The 9,549-nt window shown below is 34.9% G+C and overlaps 1 protein-coding gene across 1 annotated transcript; it reads left to right on the top strand.

The window, feature by feature from the left end:
- The first annotated feature begins 1,117 nt into the window (after window positions 1-1,117).
- Window positions 1,118-8,841, top strand: LOC103965221 (squalene synthase 2). Its single transcript, XM_009378243.3, has 14 exons — window positions 1,118-1,397; window positions 2,065-2,107; window positions 2,322-2,411; window positions 3,209-3,284; window positions 3,902-3,971; window positions 4,637-4,780; window positions 4,896-5,000; window positions 5,172-5,318; window positions 5,832-5,907; window positions 6,460-6,548; window positions 7,888-7,979; window positions 8,070-8,115; window positions 8,205-8,271; window positions 8,383-8,841. The coding sequence occupies exons 1-13, from the start codon at window positions 1,203-1,205 to the stop codon at window positions 8,268-8,270; spliced, it is 1,239 nt and encodes a 412-aa protein (XP_009376518.2). The 5' UTR covers window positions 1,118-1,202; the 3' UTR covers window position 8,271; window positions 8,383-8,841.
- Window positions 8,842-9,549: the final 708 nt, after the last annotated feature.

The following is a 9,549-nucleotide window of genomic DNA, read 5'->3' on the forward strand; positions in this document are numbered from 1 at the left end:
GTGAGAAATGACTTAGATATTTATAAGAAAAAAATAGAATTTTTTTATTTTTTATATTTAAATTTTGTCTTAAAAAAATAAAATTCAAATCCAACGGCTAGCTGACGTCAGCTAGCATGTGGGTTGCTGGCAGCTGGGCCCAATTTTTCAGGCTGGTTGGCTGGCTAAGGATGCCCAGCCCGCTAGCCATATGGTTGGATTTTGGCATGTGGGTCTCAACCCAGCCCTCCATTGGAGATGACTTTTGTATCAAAAACGTCATATTTTGGCTTATAGCCCTTTGGTTGGCCCGATTAGAGATGACCTTAAAGACACGGTAAGTCCAAAGATAAGAACCCTTGAGCTGGCCTCATAACCTTTAGACCCAAAGTTATACTGAAAAACTAATTAAAAGTTTCATTTCTCGGGGAGGTCAGGTTCAAAAACTTATGCACCCTTTTCATAACTTCGATATATTCATTAGTAATGTTTTGGTATGGATCCAACTCCAGCTATAATAGAGCAAGATTCCTCCTGAGAAATGTGATTATCAACTAGCTCTTAGTCTAATAGTGATTTTCTTTCTATTGTTGGAGGAGGGAGGTCCTAAGTTTAAATTTTCATCCATATTGAAAAATAAAATAATAATCTTCATACTCATGATCTCCGCCTACACTCTGCCTTTTGTTTCTACCTGCCAATAGATTTTTTATTTATTTTATGTAAAGACTAAGATAAACATGTGGAAAACTAAAGAGATGAAACATTCTGCTTTCAAAATGAGTGTGATGTGACTCCAATTACTATTTGACATATATTTATACACTTCTTTTTTTTTTAATTTTATCGTCATAAGTTTAATAAATATCAAATAATGAAAGGTTGCACACATTTTGAATGTAAACTCAATGGGTCAAAAATTGCCTCTTTATTTTTACAGCACAAGTTTATAAAGGAAATAATAAATAAATTAATTAATGCAAGTGGAAACAAGAAAAATAATAACTCAACGACTTTTTTTGGCTCCAAATCCCGATTCTTTAATTTCTGAAACTCCCGGGACGCCAGCTTGGACCGAGCCTCCTGCCACCAGACCTATACAACTATATAAACCCACTTCGAAAAATATCATCAGAACAAATTCCCACCTCCCAAATCCAACCTCTCGCCCTCGGATTTCAAATTCTGCGATTTGGGTTTTGATCTCCTGTCCAGACCGAAAAATGGGTGCCTTGTCGACCATGCTCAAACACCCCGATGACATTTACCCGCTTCTGAAGCTCAAAATTGCATCGAGGCAAATCGAAAAGCAGATCCCGGCAGAGCCCCATTGGGCTTTCTGCTACACGATGCTCCAGAAGGTCTCTCGTAGTTTCGCTCTCGTTATTCAACAGCTCGGTACAGAGCTCCGCAACGCTGTAAGTTATATATATATGTGTGTGTGTGTGTGTCTGAGTGTGTATTTAAGTGTTAGTTCCTGTATCTGATCTATGTTTGTTTTTTTCTTTTTCCAAGTGGTGATTTCTGGGTTTTGAGGAATTTTCTTGGTTATGGACTTGACTGTTGATTAAATATGTTTATTTGGGATTAATGTTTTTTATGGACTGTTTTAGTAGAATTAAAAATTATATTAGTGTTTTTATTCTCTTTTTTACTGATGGATGATGCTAATGGTTCACATCGGAGTTTTATTGCTTATACGAGAAAGGGGAGGCCCATTTTTTGTGGTTTTAAAAAAATGTTTGGTAGTATTTTCTGTGGGTATTTTGATTGGTATTGGATTATGATCATCTACTTCTGTGGGTAGATTGATATTTTTTTTTTCTGCTTTTGTTTGTCTTTCTCTGCATTTTCTGGGAGTTTGAATCGAATCCAAGGTTAGACATGGAGTAACTTTCATTTCCGGCCTTAATTCTCTTGCGGAAGAGGCTGTTGTTTACTTTGATTATTTCTTCTTCTTGAGATCCTTACAGACTACTACATTTTAATTCCCTTGTTACATTTTCATCTTTTGTTTGTTTTTGCTGTGATTTTCTAACGTTGTTTTTGCTGTGATTTTCTGACGTTGACTTTTACGGTTTGCAGATCTGTCTATTTTACCTGGTTCTTCGAGCTCTAGACACTGTCGGTATGTTTCTGTTAATCTTTAGTTTTTTGCTTCATTTGTATTTTCCTGTTAATTATACAGGTTGCTCCTCGTTCCCGTGGATCGGTTGCATGATTGTTACAAGTGACACTACATTGTAATTTAACTTTTGATTTCCTTCAGTGTGGCACTTATGATGCTCATTTATTAACTAACCGTGTTTAATGATGTAATTTGTCCTGGTGGACCTATACAGAGGATGATACAAGCGTTGCAACAGATGTCAAAGTCCCTATCTTGTTAGCATTTCATCGGCACATATATGATCCCGATTGGCATTTTGCATGTGAGTGATTTAGCGTTCCATGACTACATTCTTCATGTTTGCTGTTTTCCTGTATCCCGTGGTTGAGATTAGGATATATAACTTACTGTGCTGCAAATATCTTGTTTTAAAAAGTTCTATACACACACAGCACACATACATGTATATATTTATATATATCATAGCATATATATGGAGTTTTATCTAATCAAGGACATGATATTCAGCCATTTGATCATATGGAGGGTTAACATGCACAGTAGATAAAATACAATTTAATGCACTAAAATACCCATATTTTGATCTAATAAGTAACAGCCGAGAATGGGGTCCTAAGAAGAGTCAATTAGCTTATAATTATATATGTAGAAATGAATATAGGGGCTTTTATGTATATAAATATGCCATCGAGAAATTATTAGTAACATGTTAGAGAGCATACAATACTAGTTACACTCGTATAATCTACACCCTCATTATAGTACCGTGAACCTTATAAACTTTGTGATCTGCTTGACTTTATGGTAATAGTTTGAACTGTAACCAGAAAAGATCAGACTAATTTCTTTCCTTGTCTCTTACAAAAGGCTATTATTTCTGTGTTGTCGTTGTTGCCAGTTGACGTTGAGTGCATTATAAAAAATTTCTCATCTTCTTGTTATAAAAAAAAGAAACATATATAAGAACATAAGGAATGAGTATGTTTGTTGTCGGTCCTTGGTCCTTGCTCATTGGTAAGTATAGTACATGCATACTGTCACATTACTATGTTGATGAGACTTGTCTGCTTGCTCAACTACCTTCTTCCTCTTCTTTAGGTGGTACAAAGAATTACAAAGTTCTCATGGACGAGTTCCATCATGTTTCAACTGCTTTTTTGGAACTCGGGAAAGGGTAATTTCTTATCCTTGTATATTTCATCGCTCAATTATTGAAAGATCTTTTCAGGACGGGAATTTCTTATCCTTGTATACATCCTAATGTTCTTGATGGTTATAAGATAAAGTGCATGGGACAAAAATTTCCCCAACATTTTGGATATATGTATGAAAACTTTGACCATACTTAGCATGAGACATCTGTCTGTTTAGGGCAGTGTTTTTTTTTCTATTATGTCGATCATGTGATACATGATGATTGATAACTGGGTAATTCCTGTGCTTCATATAAATTTTTTTTTTTTTTTTTTTTTTTTTTTTTTTTTTTTTTAATTAAAACACCTAAAATGAGTGGTGCCAACTCAACTGACTTGTTGGACACTCCAGGTTCCAGGAGAAGTTTTGCCTTAGGAAAAATATGTTAATGCTTGTTCTTTTTAATGAGTTTATGTTTTGCGGTTGGCTTATTGAACTTGGAAATACTTATCGATGGATGGCATTGAGCTCTATAAAATATTCATATTCGTGTTGTAACAACTCTGCATACACTTGTTTTCTTTATAACATATTCATATATGATTGGAGTTTTCATTGTACAATATTTTGATAAGCAACCGGCATGTAATCTTGCAGTTATCAGGAGGCAATTGAGGATATTACCAAAAGAATGGGTGCAGGAATGGCAAAATTTATCTTGAAGGAGGTTTGTGATGCATCATATATTTTGTAGGAAGAACGAGTGTATATGCTCTGATGTTTCATGTTTCTCATGCTTCATTTAAAATAAACTCCTCTTTCAAAACCTTTCTGACATTGTTTGCAATGTTTCTTGACATATATTTATGATAGTTGTGAAATATATTTCAATTTTTTTAACATATTGACAAAATATATAATATATAATCGTTTTGTTCTGTAAATGGGTTACTATTATGGATTTTTGTGGACATGTAGTTATATTTTGAATGCTAATTGAAAGAAAAAATAAAGACTAAATGTAGATCAACCGCAGAAAGATTTTTGGCATCCGTTTTAAACTAGGATTTTCTTAAGTAATTTAAAAGTGAGTTAAAACGATAGGAAAAAAAATGTTTCTGCAGTCAACTGGTTTCCACAATTTATAAGCATCTATGGACCTTAATTTGTGCATATAAGCAGGTACATTAGCGTACTTGATGTTTTTGCATTATGGGAAATCGGATTCCACAACAAAGTTGTTAAGCATAAATAAAATTTAAATTATTCTCCATTGCATGATTTCCATTTACAATATTCCAAGTCTTATTATCAGTGTACGTTTTGCACTATGTGCACAAAGGTGAGGTGTATTTCCTAATGCGATTTGGATGTATTTGGCTCATCTTGCAGGTAGAAACCATTGATGACTATGATGAATACTGCCACTATGTGGCAGGACTTGTTGGTTTAGGTTTGTCCAAGCTCTTCCATGCTGCTGGTAAGGAAGATTTGGCCTCAGACTCTCTCTCAAATTCAATGGGCTTATTTCTTCAGGTATAACAATACTATTAAAGCTAGAAATGGTATATTTCTCAGTATCAAATTTGCTTCATAGTTTGATTCTGATTCTGATTCTGATTCTACAATGTCTGGATCTGATAAACAACAGAAAACAAACATCATTCGGGATTATTTGGAGGATATTAATGAGATACCAAAGTCACGCATGTTTTGGCCACGCCAAATCTGGAGTAAATATGTCAATAAACTTGAGGTGCTTCTTCTTTACTTGTATAATTCTAACAGCTTCCTGTGCCATTCCTACCATTTTGCCTTCTTAGTTGCTTGTTTTATTTCTAGTCTAGTGGGGTGATATAAGGATTTATGCATCACCCATTGCACAGTTGGAATTTTTGTCAACAATTTGTTTGACATTGCAACACAGGACTTGAAATATGAGGAAAACTCAGAGAAGGCAGTGCAATGCTTAAACGACATGGTAACTAATGCTTTGATACATATGGAAGATTGCTTGAAGTACATGGCTGCATTAAGAGATCCTGCTATATTTAAATTTTGTGCCATCCCTCAGGTAGATTATTCCTCAACTATATCACAAATGTTTTTCTTTTGTGGTGTGTGTCATATCTGACTTGTGTATTTTACGGATTTATAGAACAAAACAAACATTGGCTAGGGAAAACATTGGTAGGATGAGTTGAGTGATTTTATTACTATTTTTAAACGTAGCACATGGTGTAATCTTGATTACATTGTTGGCCATAAGAGCCTTACACTGTTGGACCATCAGGATCGATTAGTCGGTTCCAAAATGATCCTCTTGTTATATGTACAAGTCATAAGAGATCCTATTGACTTGTAACTTGATTGGAAGATTTGCTTTTGCTTCCTTCTTGATGGTCAAGATCTACATTGTTTCTATTCTCAAGCCTTTTGAATTCCCATTGGAACTCTTCAGATGGCGTTTATCTTTTCCCTTTAACAAAATTCAATATAACATTTTATGACTTCACAGTCTGCTGTTTAATTATTTAACAAAGATCATCTCTAAGTAATCTCATTTGATTTGTGCTGCCTCTACTAGATCATGGCAATTGGCACCCTAGCATTGTGCTACAACAACATTGAGGTCTTCAGAGGCGTAGTCAAAATGAGGCGAGGTAATATTTTAATCTAGGAACACGGTATTCCTTTCAGATATAACCGGACACATTTTGATATAATCAAAACGAAAACAATTGCGTTATGTATTTTACAAAGAAATAGCTTTGTCAAAAACGGTGCTATGCATGTGCGATTATATGGTCATTTGGCAGATAGTGGCAGCTATTGGAATTCCACAAACCCTAGCAACATTGTTTTCTTAATATTAGAGATTTTATCATAAATTTTGGGAAGCTTACACATACTACTTCTATAGACAACCACATTTTAGTAACTACAAGTACTTTTATATATTTACTAGGGAAATGATCTACAAAATCATGTCATGATAAAAATTATTTGTTAGAAAAATGAAAGTACTGCAACTACTGGTTAATTATGCCTTTCACCCTTTGAGCCCTTGATGCACTACTGGTTGATTATATGAATTCTTCGCTCATTCTTTCGATGGTTTGGATAAAATACCTATCACACTGTGTAGTTTTTGGTCACGCGATCTGTCATAATTCTTTACTGAAAAGTATTCAATTCTTTGCTGTATTTTCTAGGTCTTACAGCAAAAGTTATTGACAGAACAAAATCAATGGATGATGTCTATGGTGCTTTCTTTGATTTTTCTTCCATTCTAAAGTCTAAGGTAAGATGCTTCAACAAACTAGATATGTATTATCTCTTAACAAGATTACTTTTACTTCATACTAAACCAAGGGTGAGAGTTGGGCTAGATGAACCCAACCGACCCCAGATTTGGCTAGTTTTGGGCAACCTGGGTATGGAATTTGATAAGTTGAGTAAACATCTATATACAAGTATCTTTAGGGTGCTGTTATTGGGGCTCCAAAATCTTGCTGTGCACTCCAAGATTTCTATATTTAGAAAGAAAAATACAAGTATGGTGAGTGCACAATGAAATTTTTGGAGTGCCAATGAGCACCCACTTTTAACCTGAATTAAAAGTTAAGCAAACACGGTATAATGAATTTTTAACCCAAGCAGCCCAAGGAATTATAATATGAATGTATTTTAAAAGGAAATGTTCTCTTGTCAGACTGTCTAGCAACATAATATGCTTGTGTAGACTACGAATCTGGAGCATTGATCAGGCTGGCTGAATGTGTGGTCCACATCAGAGTCTGACAATATAAGCTCTCTCTAGCAACAGAAGTCTGGCAGGGGAACATTACCTGTAGTATGGATATATATTCCTATCAACATATACATTGAATATATTTTGGGAATTGTTATTAGCATGCCGAAAATCTCATTCTACACTCCACACAAAGTGTATTTTTCTTTCTAGTTATAGAAAGCTTGTAGTGCAAGATGAGATTTTTGGAGTGCCAATAGCAATTCCCTATATTTTTTTCATAATGTTCTTTCAGGCTTATTTATTTAATCTGTTGTGCTATGCAGTACTTTTTTGTGTTTGGAGTAAGGGAATACATTATTAAAATTCTTGTGTTGAGTTCTTGAGGCACAATCTAGTAAACGTTTTATTTACAAGAAATATATTTTGATTAGTGAGATGTTATTGGCACTCCAAAAAAGTCACTGTGCACTTCTCATAAGTGTATTTTTCTTTCTAAATAAGAAAGTATGGAGTGCACAATGACTTTTTCCGGTGTGCCTATAACACCATCCTTTGATTATTCAATATTATTGTTCAAACACTTTTCATCATGTCTTTTACGCTATAAACCTACCAATTCAAGATACCATATAATTTCTATGACCAAAGATACCCTAAGATCTTAGGCAAACAAACATGGATATGCCCCATGGGTTCCTTGGAAAATTGGGTTGTTAAATTGGGTAAATATGAGTAACTTCTAACCCGCCTAACCCAACTACCTGCACTTTTAGAATAAACTCTTTTGGATGTGCCAATTTGTCTAGTTTTTCCAGTATGGATTTATCTTGGATTTTATAAACCAATCAGATTTTTCAAAACATTAAAAATTTGATGTTGGCTGCAGGTTGACAAGAATGATCCTAATGCAACAAAAACATTGAGCAGAGTGGAAGCGGTACAGAAATTATGTAGAGACTCTGGAGCTCTGAGCAAAAGGTATGCATTTCATAGTTTCTAGAGTTTCTTCCTGAATATTGAACATTCATATTTACCGATTATCTGACAATTATCTATGGACCACACCAGAAAATCTTACATTGCCAACCACGAACAAAGCTACAGTTCAACTCTGGTAAGTTTCATCTTAGATTAAAAAAATTGACCCGAAAGCTAGAATCATTGTAGAATTTACATACTGATCAGTCTACATTCTGAATGCAGATTGTGGCGTTGTTTATTATATTGGCAATCATTTACGCTTATCTCTCTGCTAGCCCAAGAATCTAATGTAAGTTTCGTCGTGATGAACAATCGATAACTGGTCTCATGGTTGTAATTCTTTTGGAAAGCAAAACCACCTCCTCTCATCCCTTACTCCGATTTTCTTCTTGTTGTGCAGGTTTTGCATTTCCTGAATATTCTTCAACAAAAATGGCTGGTTACAAAAGTACATGCCTCATTGATTACATTAGTTTCTTATGCATGCAATAATGGAAGTGCCGCTGCTGCCGTTGTATATTCGATATACAGTTGCCCTGAAATATGCCGGAGCTTTCGACACCATTTAGCATAGGTACTGTTGCCAAACCTTTGGGAGTTCTTTGGAGGAGTTTAGAAGCTAAGACATCGTTCCACTTTGAAAAAGAAGAGAATACCTTTTTATATGGAAGTAATGTAGATTTATTATTAACTTGGGATGTTCCGGTCCAAATTTATCATTAAGTAAGTTTGCTTGGACTCTCGCTTTTAGCCGCGTTTTCAACCAAAAGTAATGTAGAATTTGATTCTTGTATACAATAATGGCAATGCTTATTTGGTATTCTATACCCAATGCTAAGACGCTTCATTTGTTTTGTCATCTGACAATTTGGCCTTATTTTTTTTCGGAATTAATCCATAATTATCTACTATTTTGGTGCTCTCACCTTCAATTATATAGAATTTCTAACAATTTAATGGTCAATGACATTAACTTCTAAACCCCAGCCTTAAGCACCCAACCCGTTATTGAACATTTCGTTTGGTAACACCAATTTTTATTTCGTTGGAGGAGGTTTGGAGTTCAAATTCTCGATGAATAAAACATTCATTTTTGGTGCAAATTGGAATCTTGACTGGCATTCTTACCGGAACACCGGGTATAATTTCTGCCGAGCCAGTTGCATGTTTCTCCCCAAACTTGTTTTCGTGGCCATGTCAATCATACCAGGTAGCTCAAGTGGAGATTTTTTTTACTAGAGTTTAGAACAATCTCATTTCTTTCAGTCCTTGATTGAACCAATCCCTATATATCATTTGATGGAGCGAGAGAAGCTTCAAACTCTCGATTTTCTATTTTATTTTTCTACACAAAAAATCTATTGAAGATATGGCCATAGTTTTGAGCTTCTAAATAGAGAAGAGCAAGTCAAGGAAGAACCACGATTACATATTGTCCCACATCGACAATCAGCAGCTAGAGACACCAGTTTATATATTATGTACAATCCCAACCGAGCGTCGAGCATTGTAACGCATGCTTGTAACCCGAGTGGGGACAAGTAAGGTGTTGGAACACTGCTTCGGT

Source organism: the organism of the source record quoted next, unplaced genomic scaffold (assembly GCF_019419815.1).
Source record: "Pyrus x bretschneideri cultivar Hongxiangsu unplaced genomic scaffold, Pyrus_bretschneideri_v1 Contig85, whole genome shotgun sequence".
Lineage (NCBI taxonomy): Eukaryota > Viridiplantae > Streptophyta > Magnoliopsida > Rosales > Rosaceae > Pyrus > Pyrus x bretschneideri.

What these genes read in the sequence shown, in the direction of transcription:
- LOC103965221 (XM_009378243.3), top strand. Translation starts at nt 1,203, where the DNA reads ATGGGTGCCTTGTCGACCATGCTCAAACACCCCGATGACATTTACCCG. An exon ending in CTTCCATTCTAAAGTCTAAG is followed by an intron (nt 6,549 to 7,887) that starts GTAAGATGCTTC and finishes TGTTGGCTGCAG; the next exon opens with GTTGACAAGAATGATCCTAA. An exon ending in AAAGCTACAGTTCAACTCTG is followed by an intron (nt 8,116 to 8,204) that starts GTAAGTTTCATC and finishes TTCTGAATGCAG; the next exon opens with ATTGTGGCGTTGTTTATTAT.